Genomic DNA, 26,431 nt, shown 5'->3' with positions numbered 1-26,431 from the left:
GAGCTAGGACCTACGTGCTGCTAGCCTAACTGTTAATAAGTTCACCGCCTCCCTCTGCAGACACCCAACTGCTCTAAATGTTGAGAGAGTTGAATTAGTTACTTTTTGAGCAGCTCCAATGCTTTCAATCTTTGCATGTGTACATTTAGCTTCTTAAAAATCTCTCTCTTGCATGAGTCCCTTAGCTCTTTCCCCTGACTAACTGCAAAAATAGTATATGAAGAAATTTCTAATTGTTAAACACTTTCAACCTTAGAGGTATCTTGTAAGAGAGCGTAAGTCTCAGAAATGCTGTGATTCTATGCAGTAAATGCATACATACAGCAATATTTTTTAGACCCTCAGTATTAAATATTTTGTTACACTTTCTTTCTAGCCATGAAGCAACTTCTAATAATACATTTTATTTAGAATATTTTCTTTTCATGTTTGCTTCCTGTATGTAAACACGACCTTTTCTGTTTTAGAAAAGCAAATATCAGCGTTCTTTACTTTGTGACCCATGGCTTTGCTGTACCTTATATGCAAATTGGACCGAGTCTAACTTGGTCCATTGAGCAAGCTAAGAAATGTGCAGGGGCAGTGTGGCTCTCTTAAACCTCCCAAATCCAAATATGGCCTTTGAAGGGAAGCTGGGCTGGTATTGGAACATTAGACTGAAAAGGTTGTTTAACTTAATGTGTATTGTACGCTTCACTTGGGCCACAACTAGCGTGGGATTATTTTGCAATTCTAAATGCAGGTCTGTAAAGAATTTAAGCATATGTTTAACTTTCATTACATAGAGGTTTTGATTGCACATAGGGTCCTAACTTAATATAACTTTGGTGTTAGTTGTGGGAGCTATGTGTGGTGGAGGAATAAGTAAAATGGTTATATTCCTTGACTACCTCTCAGTCATATGTGTAATTTAAGACAGAATGTTTTCAGACATGTAGCAAGGATAAATGAAGCACATCACATGTTTATCTGATTTTAACTCACATGTATTTTATGATTTAATTGTATACATTAATTTCTAGAATTTAAAGTTCCAGTTTTTGAAACCTAGTCCTCAATTTGGTAGTTCATTCCTCTGCAATATGAGCTTCCATTCTAATTAGTTATTCTCAAAATGATTGTTAGAAAAATCTTCTATTTAAAGCAACTTGCTCATGTTATTATACCAGTTTTGTAAAGGATCTAAGTTCTCGGTATTTTTTAGAATTCCTATGGAACAGCCTTGGGCAGACTTGAGGGCACACACTTCTTTTTTCCCCTCTAAAAATCAGTGGTGCTCTAGATTTGTTTAGGAGTTGTCCTTCACAGAGTAGGAGTGGCTTTCTGAATCAGACCTGAGCTTTGAAATTTACTTCTGATAGATAAGAGTCAGTGTATATGTTTTAATGGTTGGTTTTTTATTAATTTGGTTCTTTTACTGAAAGCGTAAGATATCTTTTCACGGGAAATGTAAACTCAAATATGAATGTAACTTCAACTGTAAATTCAAATGAACAATTTCTAAAACTTTGGTGTTCTTATTAAAGTTTATTAACTAAATAGAATAAATCAGCTAATAATTAAAAATGTAAAAATATTTACCTACTTTTATGGACCTACCTATCTTAAACTTTCATGAAATTTTATTTCATTTTTGGAGATTATTTTTATGTTATGCTATTAAAAGAGCTTGGTGCTATGAATTTATTTTGCTGTGTTGCTCAGAGAAGCAGCAAGCACCGCAGGTGGCTCTTTTTAACCCATTAGGCCACATGTTCTTAACCATTAAAGCTGTGCTTAATGAGCCGCTAGATGGAGCAGTCAAATCTAATTTTTATCTATCACATTCCGTTTATGCAAGACAATTTCTCTCTTAGCAAAGAGAGAGTCTGGAAATGCAGGCACACCTTCCTACTCAAACTGGTAATTTAAAAGCCTTTTTCAGATCTTATCTCCATGTGCATTTTTTCGTAGGCAGATTTACATTGTCCTGGAGGTTCAGTGTTGGAGACAGTGTATGGAAAGTATATGGAAATTACACTGACGAGTATAGCTCTATGCAAGCAGTTATTCATTACATGAGTTGAGTCCTATCTTCAGAAAAAAATAAACATAGCAAGAAAAAGCTCCTCTCCTTTGAGGATCATAAGCCAGATTTTAAAGAATTTGGGGAAGCTTAGAGATATACATTTACAGATGACTCTGTATATTTGTGCTTAAGAAATCTTGCTGATACTTTTAGTGAAGTCGCATGTTTTCTTCCTACTTACCCAAAGCACATTTTCTTCCTACCTTATTTTTTTCTGTGATCTAATGCATAAGAAACAGCTGTTTAATGAGAGCACACTGTGTTTGTTATCTGCTTCAGGAATGCTGCAGTAAAGTAGGTTCAGGAGCAGAAAGAAAAGATACAATAATGTATGTGAATTCTTCCATATTCTTTGTTTTATTGTAGTTTCATAACATTAGTAAGAAGAGATTTTTTTTGAGGGCATTCATGCCTGTGAGTATATACGTAGATGTTTCTATGAATTAGAATGTGTGTGCGCTATTAGAAGGCACGTGTGCATTCCAGTACATCCGTTGCATTTAAATACTTCAGGTGTCATGACGTGTACTTGTAGGGCATAACCCCAGAGTGGTGTTAGAGGTAGTGAATAGAACTATGTGTGAATATAAAATTCTGCAGATTTTTATTTTATTCTTTGCCTTTGTAAAGTATTTGAAAAGTCAGACTGTTCTGCATTAAAGATTATCAGCAGGTGTCACAAGAGAAGAAATACCATTCTGAAGCAGCTGGATACAGTCCTTGGAGTGCCTCAGCCCTGCTCCCACACCTCAGGTGGGAATTGCAAATCCTGGCACTGGGCTCCTGTGAGTTTTGGGTAGGAGTGACAGATAGCTTTGCAGAGTGGGGAGCTCATGCTGTGCAAAGCCACGCTCCCCAGCTGACTCGCTTTAACCCCTGTGCAGTTTATTCATGCAGTTCTCACCTGAATTGTGAGATGAGCAAAAACCTCTGCCCATGCAGTGAATACTAATCAGCGCCATGAGCTGAGGGCTAGCGAACTGCCAGTTTTGTCCAACTCCTCAAAGTCCTGGGTCACTCAGAGGTATAATGCCAGTTCTTGCCTGTCGTGCTCTGGATCTCTACCACAGCAAATTGGTTTAAGTTTACATCAAAATACATGGGATGCCAGGTAATTTAGTATTCTGCACAGGCTCAGATTTTACTTGAAATATAGTATAAAAGTGACTTGCATTTACAGATAAAAGTGAACCTCACAAAAGCAACTCACAAATATGAATTTAAATAGATGTAGATTCTCAAAACTCTCTGGTGTTTGCTTTTTCTGCCAATTTTTATGTAACACAGTGAACCTTGTCAGCATACCCAGGTAGGTTCAGTTGTCTCCCATGGAGCAGGTCTTACGGATTTGCCAGTAGTGGAGTTGTCATCATCTTTAAGCAGAGATTGCCTGTGGGAGGGCAAAACAGCCCCCTGGGAATGGGAATTCAACTGAACGCTTAAGAATAAATCCAGTTGTGCTGCTGCAGGCTCTTTTCCACAGACAAGTCACTCTGAAATGAGCTATACAAAAAGTTCATTAATCTCTTCCTGTTACCCAGTTTTAAATCTTACTGCCAAGGAAGTCTTAAGGAATGGCTATTTGGCTATTCCTATAAGCCACTGAAAGGAGACACTTGGGAAGATGTTAATTTTTGCCAGTGAGCAGATTTTTTTTTTAAAACAAACAAATGTACCATTTACATTCTGACTTCTTTTCAAATGTTTCCTTTAAAATTCTAATGTATAAGCATCCTTTTCCTTTAAAAAAAAAAAGCTCTGACAACAAATAGTGATATTAACTTAAGGCATGTTGTCAGACATCAGTTATTTGTGCTATGGTGGACTTAATCTTACTTTGACCTAGAAAATTATTATAAGGATTAGGAACGAATTTTCTGGCAATGCTTAAACAAATGTGGTCACTGTTAAACCCTGCATTTACATGTGTGGTTTTAGTTTTTATGTTTGGATGGTATGTAACATTTTTAAAGTAATAGAAAATGCTATTTAATAGAAGTTGACCTTTTGAAACAGTCAGTATTATGGTTCTGCTGCTCTAATTTCTAGGTTGAAATCTGAAATTTTTAGAATTAAAGGATCTGGGAGGAATCTGACTTGTAGGAGGAACTGGAAATTAAACCATGTTTACGCAGACTTAGGCGGTAGGGAAAAGAAAAATAGGGAATGTGACTTAAGTTGTCAAAGGTGTCCTGAACTAGAGAAATAGAATGAACTAGTGACACGTAGATGTCTGTCACCCTTGGCTGTATAAACTTGCAACCACAGCCTGTACATGAATCAGTTCAGGACATGCATTGTCTTTTGTATTTTAGTCGGGGGGGAAGTTTTGGAAGGAAAAAAAGAATTGTTTTAAGGAATTTTGGTAAGGTGATGTGGCTGACTTAAATAAGAAGCTGTAATGACACTGTCACTGTAGGTCGAATCTCCTATTTTTGCTGTTGCCCAGGTTTGCAGATGATACTTTTTGCTTAGCTTCTCTTTTGGCAGGAAAACTCAGGTGCAGGTTAGATGGCTGTGGTCTCTTCCTACAGGTAGTAACATTGAATTGATTTGAGCAGTTTAGTTCTGTGAGTTCAAGCCTGTACTTGAGCATGGCTATCAAAGGTAGTGCTGTCATACCACCACTTCATCCCAGCTTACCCTGCATCAGGCAGGGAAGTGAATATGGATCTTCCACATCCACATGCTGTAGGGCATGAGAGTTGGAAGAAATATGTCTCTATGGAGACATTAACACAACAATTAGAAATAATAGTTAAAGTTGAGAGCAAAAAAGAATATTTTGATACTATTGGTCAGTAAATTGAAAAGTCAGCGTCTGCATATCAGTTACCATTTCACTGAAAGATATCTGGCATTGGTTAGCAATTGAATGGCTGAGGAAATTGTTTGAATTAGGGTTTGGTTGAGACCACCTTTGGCTCTAAAAAAGGCTACCCAGCAGATCTTTTATAGATACTGTAAGTTAATTTGTTAAGTACTGCCCTTGTCACAAAGAAAAATACTTCACAAAATCTCTTTTCATACAGAGGTCAATTCATCACCCTGTGATGTCAGAGGAAGTCCAGAAGTCATCTGTAAATCTGACAGTGCAGCAGTGATGTTCTGTGTCTTGATGTCAGTAGATCCTCCTCAGATAAGGCCAATTATCAAAATGATCAACCTGAGGAGATGTTGGCTCTTTTAGCAGATGAAGTAACTAAGATAATCGCGTTGCAAAATTACTGAATCATGAAGGTTGGATAGCAAAGATCTCAGCCACTACATCTATGGGATTGAAGGCCCAATGTAGGTTTTCTAGTGTGAGCATTCTTCTTGTCTGTTTCCAATTTCACTGTCATTATCATCTTCCTCAGATGAGTGAAGAACAATTAAGTCAATCAGGGGTGGAGGATGGGGAAACAGAATATTGGTGGCAGCACGGTACTAAGCAATTGCCAATGGAACTTGGAAACGATGGATACAGGAGCAATAGATAGCAGGGTGTTTCTTTACTGGCTCTTGCCTACCTGTGTGCTTGAAGGGGTTCCTGTCATTTGGTCATGCAGCAATGCTCTTCTGTCTTCCAGCAGTCTTCCAGTCTGCTGCAAAATGGCGAGTGATTCTACATAACTCCCCTAAAGGACCTTCAGGAACAATGTAGTAAAGCCACTTGTCTGGGGTGCCAGTGGAAAGCATACCATAGCCTGGTCCCGGTGTGTGCGTTTACATTGTGTTTCTCTGACAGATGCCAAGTTACTTCACTTCCACCTTGAACTGATTGGCTTGGATCGAGGTTTTAACTAAAAGCTGTGGAGTAACGACAGCATGACATTGATTTAGCTCAAGCTGAATAAAAGGCCAAACTTATTAGCTCCAGCATGTCCCTCTGTTGATGTGACTACATCATCATCATTTCTGCTTTGGTGCTTTTGTTTTTTGCCAGCTGGCCAAGAATATAAACAGAATATGCTCATGCCTGAATAGAAAGGAACATTGATGAGCTCTAACGAGTTTGATGGGTATTTGAGGGCAGACATTCCTTTTAGGAGCTATGTGTCTTTTTCATCACAGTTATCTCAGTTCTTAACCTCTGATTTTTCTCAGTAGTTATAAGAAATGACAGGCCGAGCTATGTCAATCTGTTGAAAAGCAAACCACTTCTGTATGTGTGGATATATGTATTTGTATATTTATATATAGAAGTCTTTCTCTTGTAAATGGTAAATGGTCAACGCTTGTCTTTGCAAAGTTGTAACTATTTTGCCAAAGAATCTGAAAAATACTCAGTCCTCTTCCCTGGGCAGTACTTTACTGAAGAGAAGATGCACTTATGTTGCACAAGTGCACAGAGAATAGAAGTGTTTTAATTAGCCCAGTGTCAGCCAAACTCTGCGCTTAAGCCTATCAGAAGCAAGTATGTTTTCTCTACTGAGTTTAATTCTGTATGCAAAGCCAAAGGCTACATCCAAGTTTTCTATGATCCCAGGAGAGCATTTTGTGGTCTGGAGTGCTGCTAGCTGAGCAAAGGAAGGCCTTGATTCCTCTCCATAAATCTTTGTTCTGATACTTTTTTACATACCTAACATTTCACCAGTTGAACTTCAGTCCTTTGTCCACCACTTGAGTCCAGTGGTTATGCCAGTTTTCCACCCACCTTGTAGTTTACCAGTCAATCCATATCTCTTCAATTCAGCTACGAGGATGTTGTGGGAGACTTGGTTGAAAGCCTTGCTACAGTTATGTTTAACATCATCTGCCCATGTCTGCAGATCCAGCATTCATATTGGTCAGGGATGATTTGCCTTTGGTAAAGCTATGCTGATTGTTCCCAGTCACCTTCTTGGCCTTCATGTGCTTAGGACTGCCTTACAGGAGGATTTGCTCCATAACCTTCCCAGGGACTCAGGTTAGCCTTCCCAGTCTGTAGTTTCCCAGGTCCTTTTTCTTGCCCTCCTTGAAGAGAGGTGTGATGTTTGATGCCCAGTCACTGTGAATCTCCCACAATAGCCAGGAACTTTTGAAGTGGATCAGGCAGGGCTACGGTACAAAATGTCACATACAATACCTAATATTGTACCTAAGACTCCTGCAATTGTATTAGAATCTCTTCTCCTTTGTAACTTGGCTTTGAGGTCTGGAGACCATAACATGGATCTTTTCTGTTGTTTCTCTCATTTCCTATATTAAATTCCAACTTAAAGCATAGCTTGTTTTCCTTGAATTGCTCTTTCTGTGCTACTGAATTAAGCTTGGGACCATTCTCTGGCTTCCTTCTTTCAAAAAAATTGTGGTAAAACTTTTGGTTTAGAGGAAAGCTGCATTTTCACCCAGACATAAAACCAAATAGTACATTTAGTGGTTGGAATTTGACCTCTTAAAACTTGACAATTGTGTGAGGTTTTTCAATCTCATTCTTTTCTACTGATCTTAGAAAGTTTTATAAATGCAGGAGTATCATACATGGATTAAGATCTAGAACAATTACTAGCAGGTTGCGCATATCTGGCACTTAGGGAAATGGGAGACAGCGAGAGCTTCAACCACACCGTGGGGCACAAACAACCTTTCTAAATACATTTGGGAGAACAGTTCATTAGTTTTTTCACAAACACATGCGTGCTGTGGGAATGACAGGAATATTTGAAAAACATCAGAAAACAAGCCCTATACAAGTGCAGTCTCATCTGAAATTTCTGAGGTTGTAGGGAGTAAATATTTTTCATATGTTGAGTTGGGTTGTGGCAAAATCCCCTGCCTTGTTTAGTATGTGCTGCAAGAGGAGGAGAGCATTCAGGATTCTGGTGAGATATGTTCTGAAAATGAAGCAAAGCCCTTGATGCCAGCCCTAGCAGAACAGGAGGAGGTCCTTCAAGGAGAAGTGCGGAAGGGCCAGTGGGAGAGTAGATGCGCAGTGGAAGCGCTGGGCACTTATCATAGTCTGTCTTTTGTCCCTTTTGCACGAAATATTCTCCAGTTTTAGCAGAAAGCTCGGTATATGCTCCCTGGTCAGTAGATGTCCAGATGATCATTGTCTTTTGGAGTATATGAAGCCTGCACATTGTCCTCCTCTAAAGAATCATCTCCTAACAAGGACATGTTAGTGAAATAAGCATATGCAGACAGTTGTGTTGTCTTTCTGCTAATACTGTGCTATTGGGGACACTGAAACTCAGCAGTGACCTGGGATGTCAGCCGTGGCTTTTGCTGTTGACTGACAGGTGAGATAGTGTGTGAAAGGCAGCATACAGTACCTTGGTTTTGATCATGTGATCCAGAATTACAGTGAAACAACTTGATTAAAAGTGTATTTTCATTATTACTAACAGGTCTATATATTATTAAAGATGAAAGAACTGTAAGCTCTCATTAGCTTAATTATTTGCAGTTTATCCCTTATAAGCTTCTCTTTGAATGGAAATTTAAATAGGTTAGTTCATCGTGTTTTTTTTTTTCTCACATTTTGGTTTCTAAACAGGCAGTTTTTTTGTATTTCTGAAGTCCTACAGTATCTAGGTATGCTGCAGAGAAACATATTTTTACAGAGGAAGACTCTCTCTGCCAAAGAAATAGTTTTATTGTCATACAGTTTGGATATGATTAAATTAGGTTGAATTCTTTTGCAAATTTTATTAGCTGTGATTCTCTAATCATCTGGCTTTCCCAAATATGCTGGTATACAGGTTCTGCTTTTCTCTTTTATCTTGAATATGTTATTTGGAATACAAAATGTTATTTCCATTTTTTTATTTAGAATATGATTTTCTTATATAAAATCACATTTCCATGGACACATCTATTATGTAAGAAAAGTATTAGATCATCCCATTAATTTGTAAAAAATGGTAAATTTTTTCAAGGGCCATTGTGTTTTCAGTGTGCTAGAAGTAAATCTACAGCTTGGGAAGTTTTACATAACTTAAAACAGCCACATTTGCTTTACATGATTGCTTCATTTATGCAGTTCGTTAAAACTTGTTCAGCCCACCACTGCTGAATATAAATAATAACTGCAGCAGTGGTATTGATTACTTAGGTACCTGAGCTTGTGTCTACTGTTGGCTTTAAAGCACTAAGAAACTTCTTTCCTGTTCTATCCGGAGAGGAAGGAGCTTTTTTTTCCCATCTTGTTTCCTGAGGAGTATTAATTTTGGATTCCTAAAATCATTAACTCATTCTAGACACTGAAACTCCTTGTCATTGCAGCAAGCGTGTATGAACTAATGCAGTAATCGATGCTTGCACTACACTGCAGAGATTTGTTTTGATGACAAGAGCTCTTGTAGCTCTGTTTGGTGTCACCGGTGTTGAATGTTTGACGCTGCAGAATAATTTTGCTTAGAATCAGGACGCAAGGACCTTAGGGACTTCTTTTATATCATCTCCTTCACACTGAAGTGGATTTTTGCTTGCATTACGGTTTTGCTACAGTTGCAGTCTGGAATTCAACAACCTACTAGATGCCAGTTGTGCTTTTTTAACCATTCTCTTGCTGATGCTGCTATGTTTGCTGGGTTTCTTCAGTTTCTGCTCCATACGTTGCATTCAGGGACAGGTAAACAAGTGGCTATACAGTGCTGAGGTTTTAGATATATTTTTAGATTTTATATTTTTAAAAAATATATCTTTCTATAAACAGATTTCGTTAACAGTACAGTTTGAGTGAGGACATTGTGTCCTCTGAATATAAAGTATTATTTGTAGCAAATATTCAGCTTAAGCAGGGAATAAGGAACCATCTTGCTTGTAAGTCTGTGTTTCAGTTATGTTTATACTTTGAAAGCTCATGTGTCAAAGATAATTAGACATTAGTGATGCTATGTGGCATGAGTTTTTAAACAAAAATCTGTATTTTGAAAGCACACATCAAAATGTAAATGTGTTTCTGAAAAGCAATAATAATAATCCGATTGCATTATGATTATTTTGCATTATGAAGATGTCATGGATAAAGAATTTAAAGATTTACTTCGGGAAACAACTTATCATTCCTGTGTATTATTTCTCTTTAGCAGAAGACAATCGATGTGTCCTTGATCCCCTGAATTGTGCTATTGTTAGTAGCTTTAACAAGTTCAGAATGGGATACAATTCTGTTACTTTTATTTTTGCATATTATTTGGGGGAAAAAAAACATCAAACCCATGTACATAGAATATGTTTGTTATAGCATAATGTACAGTTATGGTTATAATAATAATATATGGGTTATAATAAATGTACAGTTGTGGTTATTTTGTATGTTATCTCTGCATCATCATACTGATGCATTGCACTTTCTGAATCAGGGAAGGACACTAGCCCTCTCCTTGGGCGGACAGCAGAATCTGTACTTGGAATGAGGTCCTCAGCTATATCAAGGGGAAAGTGAGAGGAAGGATTGATGATTGCAAGTTCCTTGGGGATTTTGCAGTGTGTTGAGAATAGCAAAGATCTTTCTTTAAAATCTTATATCTAAGTGGTTGGTACCACTGTCTGTAAAAGTCATTTTTAAAAAGTAGATTTTTCACAAGAAGAATTAATCCTAAAGATTGTGTGATAGAATAAGTCATGAAAGAGGTTTTATCCTCTCAAATATTACATCTGTGTTAGTTAACATATATTAAGAAATCCACATGTGAAATTCATTTGTTTTAGCAGAGTTTAGAGGAGAATAAGAGTATACTGAGGGCAGAATCTGGAGAGATGCATTGGAGAATATGGGGTTGAGCAGCAATCAGAACAGAGATGGAACTGAAACAGCAGCAGGAATATTAGGAAAACAAGATGCTGCTAAGGCTGGGAAGAGACAACGATCAGCCTTAGCTCTGCATGGAGTTTAAAGGATAAGACTAGAGAAAACCTTTGGTTAAGATTAAAGCCTTGCACTCTCTCTCACACTTAATAAGTTATTTATAGCTACATAAAGAAGGTAAAACACTTATTTCTTCTTCAGGGTACTCACTGTGGTAGACAGCCGTAAGCTGCCTTCCAAAGACCTCTTGCACATCTTGGCATAAGTAGATGAAGAAGGTGAAGTAGGGCTGGGATTGAGAAGTACAGAGCTGTGACACCCTGCTTTGCAGAGATTCAGGGCTGTGCTGTGGGCAATGGCATACAGCAGCACGTCTCCAGCCTTTGGAATAGCATGGAATTGGAAGAACTAAAATATATTTTAAAATCACACTAGCCTCACATTCTGTCGTCCAGTTTTGGTCTCTCTTGAGAGCATTTGACTTCTTTGTGGAATAGACTGTAGAGTTATAAAGGACTATTAAACCAGATCATCTATATCTCTCTGGCCATTGAATTTAAGTCATCTGTCTCCCATAACTACACTTCAGTTAAGCTAAATATTCCACTCTGAAAATTTAACTGTGTGCTGCAAGGAGAGAACCTGAGAGACTGAGCTGTCACCAAGGTCAATGTCATGTCAGGGTGTTGGTTAGATGGAAAGGTGCCCAGAAGACAAAACATGATGCAGAGTAAAGCAAAATCAAGAAACAACAGCAAAACCTTAAGTTCTCCACCAATTTGACCTATGGAGGTATTTGGTGGCAAGTAGTAGGGAAGGATATCTGAGCCTGGCCTCTGCCCAACCCTGCTAACTCCTCAAATGCAAGGGTAATGCTTTTCAGACAGTAGCCAGGCTTGCATGCTCCTGTTACCACTGTGATAGAGCGTGTCTATCTTATCATCTCGTGCACTGCTAGTCCTTAACTGGTTGACTTCCTTTCCCTGTTTCTACACTGTTTATCCTGGTCTGAGTGTGAAGCCATTTCCTTTTCCACTCTGAACTGGGTCCTCTTTTTTCCAGTTAATTTTTCCGGTTTGTCAGGATAGCTTTGAAGTCCAGTCCTGGTCTCCTATAACTGGCCATTCCTTTCTCCTTGGGGTCAAGTCACCTACAAATCTAATATGTTTCTGTTCTATTATCTAGAACGGTAATATTGACTACTACCATATCCCAGAGAAATGTGACAGACCCTGCTTAATGAAAACTGGGATTTTTTGTTACCAATTTTAGCTGTTTAGAATATGCGTTTCCAAATGCCTTTTCACCTTATACTAGTTTTATTTAGACACTTTTTCTGGTGTGACTCTAACATGGCATGCTCATAAACAAAACTCCTGCTCAACTGAAGATATGTGACCTCTGCTGTTTGTTACCTATCGTACTGTAGTGGTAGGCAATGAAATTGGCTTAATTTATTACTGACGCTTTGATTTTTAGGTCTCATCTCTTCTCTTCTTACTATCTTGAAGGTGATTTGTTTTGTTGTAGCATTTTTTCAGGAATTGAAACCAAGATGACTGATCTATAATTTCTAGCCCCTCTTCTCCTCCCCTCTCCTTTAAAAAGATGTGCTGTGTTTGCCCTTGCCCAGTTTTGTGGAACTTCATCCGTACTCCACTAATTCTCAAGAAATAATTCTTCCTGGCAATGAGATAGCTTCAGACAGGTCTATAAGTACTCCAGGATGAAGTGAATTAGCCTAGTGAATAGTATACAGTCTAGACAGTCTGACCTCTTCCTGCTTTGGCATAACATCTAATTTTTATTATTAACAGACATTGTTACCTTGTTGCTATGAGTTTTACTGGAGTTTATTTTTAGGAGAACTTATTTTCTAAAAGAAAACTTAGCTGCCTTGGTATCATTTGCTGATAGAGCCAAATGGTAGCAGACTCTTTCCATAGTATTCTAGAATGGCAAGTACTTGGTACAAGATACTAAGTACTAGGGACTAAATATTTGCAGAATGATCTCAATTGCTTTTGCATACTTTGCTGTTTGCATTAAATTTTGTGTGTTTCTAATTTTGTCTTGTGTGCTTCCTGGTACTCTGTCACTGTAAGTTACTCACTCATAGGCAACTTTCCATTGATTGTTCACCTAGAAAACGAAACATTTATGGCTTAGCTGATCAGTCTTCCACTGCATTTCTCCTTCCTCTGTATTGGGCTGGTTGTGCTTCTGGTGTTGGTATTATTTCTTCAAATGCTTCCATGATGGCTGGACTCCTTTTGCTGTTGTGGCTGCTTCTTTATTTTCTCTAAGGTTGGGGTGTTTTAAGGTTTTGGTTTGGGTTTTTTTGGTTTTGTTTGGTTTTGTTTTTATATAAAGGTTTTGGGTTTTTCTTCTGCTCAGCTTCCTTCCCTTTTCAAAGATCACAACGTTTATTCACTTTCACATTCTTAACTATTCCTTTCTACTGGTGGGAAGCAAAGCTCCAAAGGTCCTTAGCCAGTTGCTTTTCTAGTGTCAGTAATCTCCCACTGAGCGCTCCAAGGATTCTTCCTGCTCTATTCCCCTCTGAACTGGAGAAATGAAAGCCTTTAAAATCTCTCATTATCTTCAAATGCAGCATAATGGAGGATTCTGATGAATGCTTACAAAAAACCCCAAACTCACCAGACTCATCTTCCTAATTTGGTGCTCTGGAGTAGGTCCCCATCATGGTACTGCTGAAGTGCTTTTCTCTTTAATCATGATCCAGAGTATTTCATCTGCTGTATTTCCTTCTACAGTCCTGAAACTCAGGACAACCAAGAGCTTTTTTTTTCCTCTTCAGACTTTCCTTTTAATCGTAATATTTCAGATTAATTATCTCCCCCAGTTTTCATGAAAATGAAATAATAACTTTGATTATGAAATATAATCTTGTTGTTTCTCAAGTGACTTGTGCAGGTCTGAATGATTAACTCTATGTGTGTATGTTGGACAATCAACAGAAAGGCTCACTGTCTCTCTCCCTTCCCATTCCTGTGGTCCTGTGGATAATGAGAAACCTTCCTCCCAGTTGCTGTTGTTTCTGTCAGCATGTTTATAAACACCGTGTATTACCTTTTATATCTGAGCAGAAATGCCTTTCTTCTTTCCCCACAGTAGGAGAAAATGTATGTTCAAATAAGCTCCTCTGGGTATAGCCCATTTTGGTCACCTTATTGGCAGCAGGTGCTGCCAGGGCACTGATACCTCACTGGGCATTGTAACTGTGGGACTTCTAAGGCATGGCCTGCTGTTTAACATCCTTACATTTTCTTCTGGTATGCTTGTCCTTGTTAAAATTCCTGTCTACTGGCAGCTTGTTTGAGGAGAATTTATTTTGAGCTTTGATTTTGAATCAGAATTTGTTTGTAAATCAGTCTTTAACAAATACTAAGATAAAAAATATTCAACTGAATCTTTTTTAGAATTGTCAGGGAAAAAACACCAAAAGAGACCAAAATGAAAATATTACCTTCTTTTGCAATTAACACCTACTCAATTGATTTAAATGTCCACAGGGGAAAAAACAAACAAACAAACAAACAAAAACCAACACACACAGCAGCTGAAAGCTATTTTGTCTACGTGGGCTTTTTAAAATACCTTCTCCCACCTCTCCGTAAAAGGCAATTAAACCAAACCAAAAAAAAAAAAAAAACACAGGAAAGAAAAATTGTGTTAGGCTGGAGAACAGCATGGCATACTTGAAGTGCTGGGAATTCCTTCAGAACAGCAGAAAAGTTATTAAAAGCTGGTCAGACTTTTAGTGTACAGGGCAGCCAGGGCAGCTATGTATCCATGTCTCCAAAATTATGAGCCCATGTGACTTTTTTGAGATAACTTGCTATACATTTTTGCAAAATTCATCATACACTGAACAAAAATATTATCAAGAGATCATGCCAAAGCTAAAATAGTGTTAATTACACAACACAGCAACTCAAATGAAAATGTTTTAAAACAACTTAGTGTCAATACTGAATTGGAATTAAATAACAATAATAAATTTATTCAAAGAAGCTCTAAATTTCAAAAAGGAGATCTCCATCCATCCATCTACAGAATTAGCTTCCACTTAAGAGAGTAATCAAAGTCAGCAAAATCAGCACTCGGAGCTCGCTCTGAGACAACAAATTTTTTCTTAAATCTTTAGATACCACAGTATCAAAAATCAATTAAAATGTTTGCATGCTGATTTGAAGTTCTTGGTAGTGCTAACGACTTTTTTTGATAGCCTCAACAAAATATTTTTAATAAAGCTTTTAAAGGAACTTTTCAAAGTAATGGAAGTTCATGCATCTTACGTAGTATTTTATATCTCTAAGTCTCTCCAGGTTCTTTAACACTCGAAACACACTTTCTGAAGACCTTACAGAACATGCTTCTAAGAGCCATCCTTTGTGAGCTTTGTGGATCATATATATTCTTGGACTCACATGCTTACAATAAGACATACACATCCTCAGAATAACATTTTAGACAGTCTCTGAGATAAAAATAAGCATTTAGCTGGAAAGGGTTGATGAACTCTTCAACACTCTCAGTGTTTGAGTGAAGGAACTAAATAATGCTGGCTCAAGGAGTCTCATGAGCAGACTCCCTAGAGATTCGGGAAACTTAGAACAGCTTCCTTGTTACCTTCCCTGTGTCTGTATTAAAAGTTTTAGAAACATTCACAAATCCTCAGTTTGTTACTTGACTGGATAGGTTGTGATTTTTGGCTTCAAGCTTCCATTGGCAAGATTAGTAATCTTTGCTTTCAGTAATTTATAAAGCCTTCTAACAACACTGAGATAATTCAGGTAGGAAGTCCACCTTGTGAACAGACAAATGGGCCCAGTTGTTTTTGTGTTGGAAGGTGAAGGTCTTTTGCAAGTCTACCTTTTGAGAAACCTTCTTGAGCCATCAATGAACACAAGTGCAATACTTTCTTATAGAAGAGTGTATGTGTAAACTGTATTCCTCATTAAAAAAAAATCACAATCCATAAAATAAAAAAGTCTTTGCTAAGTAAATATCTTGATAAGAAACTCATGTTATATTTTAAACAGTCCACAGAAAATTCACCTTGCACTCAGATAAAAGGTATATATTGAAAGAATTCTTAGTAATCAGCCACTGACAAATTATTCCTTTGCAAAATCAAAAATAATGGTGAATTTGCAAACTCTTGTAAAGAAACAACTTTGCAATACTAACTCAGGGAGAAGTCAAGTGGATTTTCTTTTCACTAGTTTTAGTTTAGTATTAGTGTCCTTAACAATTAAAATAGTATTTCATGAGTTCACTACTTTCTTGTCTAATTATTTCTGGATTTCTGGTTTGCAAATACTAATTAGCATTGCAACCTGCACTGTGCTCACAATGTAACTACCACTTTAAGAAAGATTTTTAAACTAAGGGGTTTGTTTCAAAATAAAATGCTGAAGTGTTCATTTTTTGTGAGAAAGAGTATGAAATGTCCTTATCTTCTAAACACGAAAGTAAAGAATAAACATTTATTTTCAGTGTGTGCTGGATAAGCCCAGGTTGTCAGTTATCTATATCTGAAAGCCTAGTGCTTGGTAAAGCCCCAGAGACCCTTTTTCAATGATTTACTGCCACTCAGAAATTTAATTAAGATGTAGAAAAGCAATCTTATATCTCATAATTATGTTAAAATGCCTAAATAAATATTGAATTGAGGGAACAAGCTGAGAGGCTGGCTCTAGCTTTGGGAGCTATAGGGGTCACAGGCATGTGTGCCAGGTCGGTACTCCACATATAAGTATTATATATGTATGTAAATTGTCACTTGTATGGAGTACTAGTCTTTATTTGAACTTTGGAGTCTTAGAGTGTGTTAGCATTCAGTGTTTAGGACAGGTGCCAGCAGGGAACTCAAATCCAATGCAATTATATATTTTCTGTACAAAATAAAAGCTAAACTTCACAGTCATGTGGTGCATTCTTCCCACATACTGCATGAGCCAGCCTGTCCTTGAACTGCATAAATGGTAAAACACAGACCTTGTTCTGCAAGGATTTAAATTCTTAACTGTAGGCATCTGAAGTGGGTTGATTTGAGAGCAAGGAGATAATGAGCATTTTTGTGAAGCATTCTGTATAAATAAGCAATAGGTAGCTTTTGAATTCTCTGCTTGCCACTTAGATGTGAGGGCTGTCTGTCAAGCCAGGGTACTCGTGTTTTTTCTTTATGTGGTTAGCAGCTTGACTATAATGATTTAAACATAAATTGTTTATCTGACATGATAAAATGATTGGCATCTTTTTTTTTTCTTGGGCATAGAAGTACTTTCTTGCTTAACAATATGACCTATCACGTCTGTGACAGCAGCCAGATGTTTTTGATGGCAATAACAGTGTGCTGAAGACATTTACCAATAGCATGTAGCGTGGTCTTCTAACTCATGAATACTCAGGCTACGAAGGAGGAAGGCAATCAAGTTGATGCATGGAGTTTCTTTTACGTTTGTTGTAACTTTCTGTAGGTTGAGATGTGGCTTCTATTGATTTTTACCTTGGGAAACAATTGATCATTTCCATGAGATACTGATCCAGTTCTATGGGATCTGTGGAAGACATAACAGAGGATGTTCCAGGTCTTTGATAAGCTTTATTGTTTGTTTAATGCAGGCTGTATTTGGCCCTAAAAATTAACAAAAGTAAATACTTAAATGGCTGTTGCATGTGAGAATTAGAGAGATCTAGTCTGACTGTATAGGAAGCCAGTTTGCACCTTAATTTTAGATGCAGCCTCTGAAAATAATTGTCTAAGTTTCCTAGTTACGTGATAGAACTGCTTTATTAATTAGCAGCTACATGTTAGGCTCAATTAAGTGCCTAACATGGGCTGACTGACTCTTATCATGAGACTGTCTGCTTCTTGTCTTAAGTAACTGCTGCAAATCTAGTGCATCTGGATTTGAGCGAAACACCAGAGCACATTCTTTGCTGAATATCAGTAGTCTCTGAATACAGTCTGGATGGATTTGGGAAAACATCTTGGGGTATTTTATCTTCAGTATTCAAGACTCTTTGGAAATCAGCACGACTGGTCATACATAATAACGGACTTTCTCATATTTTGTGCTTGTTTCGGCTTTGCAAGAGAGACAAGGCTGTCATTTCCAGGACTTCGCAGCTTTGCAGGATTTCACTCAAAATCGCAGTATCCCACCATTAGCTTTTGGTATGGGTAGTGCTGCAGAAGATGAAGTATTTTAGAGAAAATGCTTTTTTGGTGGTGTGAATCTTGCTTTCCCTTTATTTTGAAGGAATGCATGTTGCGGATATAAAAACAACGGCGATTTATTAAAGTTTTACTCCCCATCTTGAAATTTGATCGAAGACTGCAAAAAACTTCTCACAGAAGAAAACTCAACACATTTGTGTCTTGTAAAGTAGATTTATGATTATATCCATCTGTGTCCAAGAGTAAAGCAATCTAGCAGCAGCATGTTAATAGGAAAAATATTTCATTGCTGGCAGGATACAACTTTTGAATTATTCCCTCAGGAAAAAAGTTTTAAAAATATATACTTGTTTCAGTCCATTGGTCTGAAGTAAATCATGCATTATAACTGCAAATGCATGTTTAATGGTATGCTTTAAGTTGAAATACAGTTTTTAAGTTTTAGAAATATATCAGTAATGTACAAAAATAATGGTATGCGTATGTATATTTTCATAGGGGCTTATTATTTTTACATTTTTCATATTTTTAGATTTAAAGCATTGTTTAAAAAGTGTTTAAAAGCCATTTAAGCCTGTAAATCAATCATTTACTCCTTAGAAAAGTTGTTTTTTCCTCTCCATAATGTCTTAAATTTGTCTTAATTTACTAGTTATTTTTAGTGACTTTTACCAGTGGAGAGAGTACTCTGTGTATAGGTTTTTTTGTTTTGAGTTTTGGTGGGGTTTTTTTTGAGAAAATCTGAAATTCTGAAACTATGCTCTTAGACTGTAAGTTTTTGCATGTTATTTACCTATTCCTGGATCTCTAAAATACTAGTTCAGTGAAATTATTTTGTGTAATTAAACAAATAGTCAGTTCTAGGGTATGGCAGTGCAAGAACGGCATAAATAGGTATTAAGTAAAGAAGCAGCAATGACATAGGATGATCAAGGAGAAATTATTTTTAAAGGTATAGCTGTAACAGAGTACTTAACTGCAGATATCAAGACCTAGTGTCAGCGTTGCTAGCATAAAATATGTTTTAAGCTCATTTGGGGATTTTGTTCCTTTCTGTTTTAATTTGTGTGTTCTGTTCTATGAGTGTTTATGAATGTGGAATAACTTGCACTTTCCATTGTAAAACCCTTTTTGCAGTTGTAGATTCAACAAAAAGTTTTCATGCCAGTGGTCTATTTCATACTTAATTTTAATGGGAATTTAAAAATTCAGTCATTTTTGAAGAATGTAGACTCTTTTCTTTTTTCTCCCCAATTCATGCATTTTTGCAGCTTTTAAAATATTCACCAAATTGTAGATCTATCACTTTCAGTCGAGAATTTTTGTTTGAAAGCTACCTTTATGCATTCCTGGTGTATCATCTATGCTCCAGCTCAGTACATCAGCATTTGCAGTGCAGTTTCCGCTCTCAGCTTCTGAGAGCAGAGGGCAAAAGGACCATGGCCGTGGCTGGCCGGGGTGGACGTAGACGGTGGCTTGGAATTTACCAAAAAGTGCAGAACAGACAGGAAGGGTGAAAGGGACAGAAAGCTAAAGGTTTATGTGTGGGAGGAGGGGGTTGTGAGGATGTAGCTTAGTATCAAGGGGCATGAGGGGAAGGAGGGATTAAAATACTCCACCTGAAGAGAGGACACCAAAGCCAGAAGCAGGAGACAGAAGATGGACGATGGCAACAAAACAGACAGGGAAGAAAGGCAGCAAAGAGTAGGTAGTGGGTGAGGAGGGAACATTAAAAGGTAAGAATCAAGGCAGAAGACATATGAGAGGATCTTGCTACAGCAGGAACTTGGTGGGGAAGGATGCTAGATGCATGAATCAGATGGTCACGGGTATGCAATAACCAGAAGGAAGAGCAGCAAGGAAACTTGGACCCAGAAGCTAAAGCTGGGGAAGGAAGAAAGAAGAGCAGGGAGCAATGGGGACAAGAGCAGAAATGTCGTTAAGTGCTTGGACACACACCTCTGCATGCAGGAGCTGACATTTATTCCTGCCTGAACGTTTCTCTGTTGCTGAGCAAATAGCTGTGAAACATGGAGGCAAAGTGTGTTGTGTTTTGCTGGTGGCAGGCCAGCTCACACAGGAGAGAGTTGCTTTTTGGTGTTACCGTTGAGTCCGTCACTAAAAATTGGAGAGCTCTGTGCCACAGGTCCCAGCTTACTGCCAGCACTTGGGGTGGCAGTCTGGTTTGTTGAATTTGTTGCTCTTGTTGCAATTTTGAAGTCTATAAAGGTGCAAGGAATGATGCTAAAAATAAAACTGAAAGATCTTTAATGTGAAGTTAAGCTCTCCAAAATTGCAGAACTGCAGTAGCTAATGCAACCATAAACTGCCTTGTGTGGTTATGCATATGATAATAATAATCTGTTTAAAAATAGGCTAGTGCATATGATCAGGTAGATGGCAAGCTATTAAAGATTTTATAAAGAGTGGGACAACTAGTATTTCATAATCAGCATCCAAATATTTGTAGAAAAGGAGTCAAAAATAATAAACTCTTCATGTAATTGTATATTTTTTTCCTTGCTAGAAGCATGCTTTGTTTGGGCTTTTATCTAAGAGTAGTTATCTATTCTAGAACACAGACATCTAATAAAAGCCCAGTACAGAGGGTATCAGCAATAAATGTCTGACTTTAATGATAAAGTAGGTTTTTTACCTGGTGGCTTTTAAATGATCAGTAAAGAGTTTGTAGGAATGTTGTTAGGAAAGCATGTGAAGAGTTGTTCCATAACAAAAACTAACTCTGGGACATAATACTTTAAAGACCTGGAAAAAAAAAATCACTTACGAATTCAAAAAGCAGTATTATTAAACTCTTCCACTAGCATATTTCAAATGACCAAGGTTCTCTGCCTTAAGTGAGAGTGAAAAATGCCTGGAGAGCAGGTCTGGATATAAACCTCAGTGAGAAGTGACTGTATTTCCTTCAGGGTCTAAAACTAACCTCTGAAGTGATAGTTTAGATTTTTGTTTGGGGGGGATTTTCTTTGTTTGTATGTTTAAAGGCATTGTAAGCTAAATGGCAGAATGATCTATTTTTTCTCAGATAAAATTAAAAAATACATCTTGGTTATTTCAGATCAAGCTTTTATATACTACTGTATTGCAAGAGGGCATTAGAAAGAGTGGTCATTCTCATTTCTAATGACACTATTGCGTTTTTGTTAATACACTGTGGCAGTGCCCAAAGGGATGAAATAACACCAAGGTTCAGAGCTCACAAGTATATTGTGTTTAAAACTAGTGCTAGCACAGAAATACTTCAGACTTGTTCATGCTGTATCGGTCTCAGATTTATCCTTCTGTTGGATCTATTCTAGCCTGCATCGTTCTCCTATGTCCTTCCCAATACCACCTGCACCCTTCCTCTTTGTAAAGAAAATTGCGCTCTGAAATGCACTGCCTGATATTCTTCCTCTTGCCAATTCCTGCCTCGTCCTTTTCCATCTTGGAGTGCACAGTTACATCAGTCCTCTATCACAGACAGCTGCCAGTGAAGTTGGTAGATTTTTGCTACCAACTCAGCCTTCTACAGCTGTAATATATTAAGTCAAACTGTAGTTTCCTTAGCTTTCCATGAATTCGTATATACTCTCTCTGGTGTTACACCCTGCTGCCCTTTCTCCCAAACCCTACTCACAGTTCCCCTCCTCGGCCCGATGGGCTCATGACTTCCAGACCGCTGTCATTCATGGATTTATTCTTGATGTACAGAGTATATAAGTTTGTCCCAAGCGAAATGAAAGATTGCAACCTCGTATCTGCTGTTGGCACTGTTTGCTCTATTTGTGTGGCTGTTTGTATTTTGCTCTGTTTGTGTGGTGTTGTATTACCCTGTACCAGCTCCTGTGCCTCTCTGTCTGTACGGCACCTGTTGTCACAGTATTGATCAACTACTTGGGAGATTCTTGAGTGTGGTTGACTGTTCTGTCCTTAACTATAGCTAAGTGCCTATTTTGTGGAGTATTCTCTCTCGTGTCATCATTAGCTGTACTCCTGTGTGTTTGTTATGGAGACAGGGGGGAAGGAGGAGGGCTGTGAGTGCAATGCATTGGGGTCCATTCCTGGAAGATGACTGGGAAAAGTCAAAAACAGCTGGAGTGCACAATCGACTCTGAGGTGCAATTCATGAAAAAGCAGAGGTCCAAATAAATGTAGTATCGCGTGGATTTGTTTTTATATTATTAGGCTATATTGTTTTCAAATTTGAATCATAATACAGGTTATGTATTTGCTTCATCAAACTATTGTGCATTAAAATTCATGCATGCAAAAGTAATCATTCATACATCTTTCTCTGTTTGAGAGATTACACGTTTCTTTCTATTCATATTCTTCCAGGTGACTTGGATTATTACTGGCTGGATCCTGCCACGTGGCACAGCAGGGAGACATCCCCTATTAGTTCGGTAAGAAATTGGGAAAAAGAGGTTCATAAGTATGAATTAAAATGATTGCTGTTTCTTTGAGTTTAGCATAGATGTTTTGTTGTAAAAAATTACTTTATACAAATTATATGAGAATTTGGTTTATTTGATCATGGATATTGAAATCAGAAAGAAATTTTCATCGAAATGTATGCTAGTAAAATTGCCTGAATTTTAACTGGAATTTAATTCTTTTGTAGACATGATACTAGATTTCACTACACACCACAAAAGCAGCTGTGGGTGTGATGCTGCTCTGGGAGGGATTAGTGACTTTTTCTATTGACTTGGAGTGGGAAAGGATCATTTGGATTTTTATTATATAGTGAATGCATATGGTAGAGCTGTATAACACATATATTATTCTAAAGAACAGAATTTATGAATGCACTTTTCATGTCATGGAATTTAAAAGTAAATGTTTAATTTTATTACCTAAGGTATGTTTTAAATGTTTAATTGTATTGAACTTGGACTTGTATTATAATTCTACGTGTGGACTTAGTGCTGAGATTTTTTTTAAAGCATAAATATTTAATGAAGCCGGAGTCCAAGAGATATAATAATATAAAGCTCAGGTGCAATATGTAACACATCTGAAGGATGTTTGTGTCTACCATGACATAATGATCCAGAAATTTTATTGATTTATAGATGTTCACCTAAATACAGGAAGTGGTTGCACTTCTTTAATTCCACTGCTGTTTTTTTTAACAGCATCCAGTAACGTGGCAGCCTTCTAAAGAGGGAGATCGCTTAATTGGGCGTGTTATTCTTAACAAGAGAACAACCATGCCAAAAGAATCAGGTGCATTGTTGGGGCTAAAAGTAAGTATTACGTGGTTTATGTGGTAAATGAAAGAAACTTCCACTGACCTTAGACCTAGAGGTTTAACACACTAAATCAGAGGACTCTCCAATTATATGGTCATTTGACAAAAATATATTCCTCATTTTTAGTAAGTTTTGAAAATTATATAGATAAATTATCCTTCTATGCAGTCTTGCACTCATCCATGGCAAAGGAGCTGAACCGTTTTGATTAAAAAAGTGCATGTTTATTCAGCTTCCTGTCTGCAAGACGTATACTGCACATTGTCCTGCCTTTTCTAGCTGTACTGTTTGCATTTCAGTCAAGTAATTAATCTCATAATCCACATACATAAATGTCATCCAGATGCAAATGTTTACAAGGTCAGTGTTTAAAATCCACACAGCCATTCGGAAACAGAAATTTTGTAGAATGAAACTAAACATTTACACAAAAATTTGCAAAAAACCTTTTAAAGCATAGTAGGGATTGTATTAAATGTAATTCCAGTTAATACGGTGCCCCAACATTAAGACATTGTCAACACTATCCAGATGATTTAAACCCCTACGTTAGTCATTTGTAGTGGACTTTTAGGTTCATGTCCCTAAATTGCTGTAACACTTAAAAGAGAGAGCACTTTACTTCTGAAGCTGATGGGGAGTACAGTGTGCCAGTTCAAGAATTTCTCTCTCCGTGTATGTTTTTAACTATGTGGAGCTCCAAAGATGACACAGAGAATTTAATTTGGGTGTCTTCCTCTCGCCACTGAGAAAAACATAAATAATGCAAAATATGAAACATTCCCATCCACTTAGGATAGTTCAGTCCCTCGCATGTGACGGAGATGTGGGTTGTCAGTTCTGCTCATCATGGTGGGAATTAAATCAGGAAAGAACCTTGTGAACATGGTAATGGCATGTCCTGGGTAAGAGCCATTTACCCACCTTCAAGTGAGATAGTGTGATGTGGGAATACAGAAGATGAGAACAGCTTCACTCTACTAAATGTCTAGTAGTCTGTAGCACAAGGCTGAATTCTTATGTCAGCAAGATTTTTTTTTTCAATATGTGAGAAAAAAAATGTTATGAGCTAAGGCCCCCACTGATAAATTTAACACATTATCTCATGACAACTTTGTTGGCAGGTGGGCTTCTGAATCTTCTTGGATATATATCTGTATTAAAGCTCCTACTAGTAATTGTGGTTGCAACATGGGGAAATAATACCTAACTAAGCAGCGTTCCACTGTTTCATTTTATTATAAAACTCCTCCCAGGATATTCCCGACAGAAAAACCTGACTGGAGAGAGCAAGACAGAGAATAATAACAAGTCAGCAAGACTGCATTTTCTTGTTTTATATTTTATTAAAAATCTAATCTCTTGAGGGCACCTTTTTTTTTTTTTCTGATTTTCCTGATCTCTGTATCAGGCAGTTGTCTTCAAAAATAGCTCTCTTCAGTTCTGTTTAACAAAAGCCAGAAGTTGCTGTTTTGTCCTGTCATGTGCTTGGATGAGAGGGCCTGGGTTTTAGCAGTAGTAATGTTCTTGTGACCTGTTTGCCTGTGTTTCATAATAGTGTATTTGCTAAGTTTTTAGTTGTTATACCAATTGCATTTTGGGATTTTCATACGTTTGGTTTGATGTGCACTTGCAATTTAAACTTCAGAACATGACAGACCTCTATTTGCAAAAAGTACATTTTCTTGGTTATTTATTAAGAAACGTTTTTTCTGCAACAAATTTAGATACTTAGCAAACTGCGTAAGATTGATTAGTCAAACACATGGGCAGGAATATCAATTTTATTCATTCTATGTCAGCTTCACTTCTTTTAAAGCAGATCTGGCCTTTTTGTATCTTTGACTTTTTCTTTAAGCCTCCGTGAAGCCCCAATGGACAATAGATTGCTTATGTATATTTCAAGTTTAATTTAAAAAATGATGTGAAAACTGATCTGTCTGTATATTTATGCTTGATCTGACATCTGGTTTATGGCTTGGAAACTCACAAATTTATGATTAACCAGGTTGTTGGAGGAAAAATGACAGAATTGGGACGACTCGGTGCCTTCATTACCAAAGTGAAGAAAGGTAGCTTGGCTGATGTGGTGGGGCATCTCAGAGCAGGTAAATCAATCAGTTGCATACAAAATATATTGTCTTTTAATTATGGCTTTTTGTAATGCAGCTGTTAATTTATATTAACATTGGTCATGTCATATGCTAATACTTTTTAAATACAGGACAATACTGTAAAGTTATTATGGAATGCCACGGTTGCCTACATTTCTAAATTATTATTAACTCCAATTGCTTGGCTGTATGAGCACAATACAAGGCACTCCTGATCAGTGCTGGTGTCAGGACTGAGTGTCACGGGTAAATTTTTGCCTGCTAGCTCAGGAGCTGCTTGTTACACTCTATAGAAGCAATGTAACTTTTTAAAAAACTGTTTCATTGTGGCAAACAAAACTCACTACAGTTACTTTACTTGCGCCAAAGTGCCACCTGTGTACACAGTGGACTTTATTAGCCCTTCTTTCAATGTGAATTGTTACAAATAAAAATGGAAAACAACCCCCCAAAAAAGATCTTAAAATATTTCCTTTATGTAAGATGTATATTCTGCACTTACAAATAAGTGGCTGTGCTGTTGGCACTTTTCAAGCTTCTACATGAAGCGAGAACTATGCACAGCAGTTGGTTTTTGAAATTACTTCTTAATGGTTTATATTTTTACCATGGTTCTAAGCAACTACTTTCCAAGGGCTGTCTTAGCAAACCAAAGTCTATGCAATGCCTTCTTAGGAATCCAGAAGCTCCGATGACAACTTGTGTGAATTTAGGATAATTGCATGAAGCAAATTGTAATAAAGAAGTAGAAAAAATGATGAGTCTCTAAAAATATCCTACTTTGTTTTGCCATTTGCTTTTTTTTTTTTACCAAGTCAATATACATGGAGTTGGTAGCACCAATTATTATAGTTGTTTATAGATTTTTAACTGCAGATTATAATTACAGAAAATAAGTTTTTCTCCACTAATCTTGAACTATTTGGGCTGAAATATTATATTTCTAATGTCTGGTCTAGGTTGTTTTTAAGTCAAAGCTATTTTTAATTTCTAAAAATATTTTTAGAGCCAAAATAATTTCACAGAAAAAAATATATTGTTTTGCACATGTTTTCAGTG

At 37.2% G+C, this 26,431-nt stretch overlaps 1 protein-coding gene across 40 annotated transcripts in view; it reads left to right on the top strand.

Moving 5' to 3' along the window:
- RIMS1 (regulating synaptic membrane exocytosis 1) overlaps positions 1–26,431 on the top strand; it is a 344,078-nt gene that overhangs the window by 166,920 nt on the left and 150,727 nt on the right. For 38 of the 40 annotated variants that reach the window (XM_087773416.1, XM_087773380.1, XM_087773413.1 and 35 more), the window contains 3 exons: positions 22,339–22,406; positions 23,142–23,252; positions 25,267–25,366. In XM_087773416.1, coding sequence (XP_087629542.1) covers positions 22,339–22,406; positions 23,142–23,252; positions 25,267–25,366 — 279 coding nt within the window. Of the gene's footprint in view, positions 1–9,108; positions 9,606–9,776; positions 9,797–22,338; positions 22,407–23,141; positions 23,253–25,266; positions 25,367–26,431 lie in introns of those variants that run through there. The other 2 variants (XM_087773409.1, XM_087773410.1) reach the window with 2 other exon arrangements.

The sequence above is a fragment of the Nipponia nippon genome, unplaced genomic scaffold (genome assembly GCF_047370975.1).
Source record: "Nipponia nippon isolate SJK-2023a ecotype South Korea unplaced genomic scaffold, ASM4737097v1 scaffold_4, whole genome shotgun sequence".
In the NCBI taxonomy this organism is placed as follows: Eukaryota; Metazoa; Chordata; class Aves; order Pelecaniformes; family Threskiornithidae; genus Nipponia; species Nipponia nippon.
Note: the sequence above shows the minus strand (reverse complement) of the source record. Positions and strands in the feature narration are given on the sequence as shown.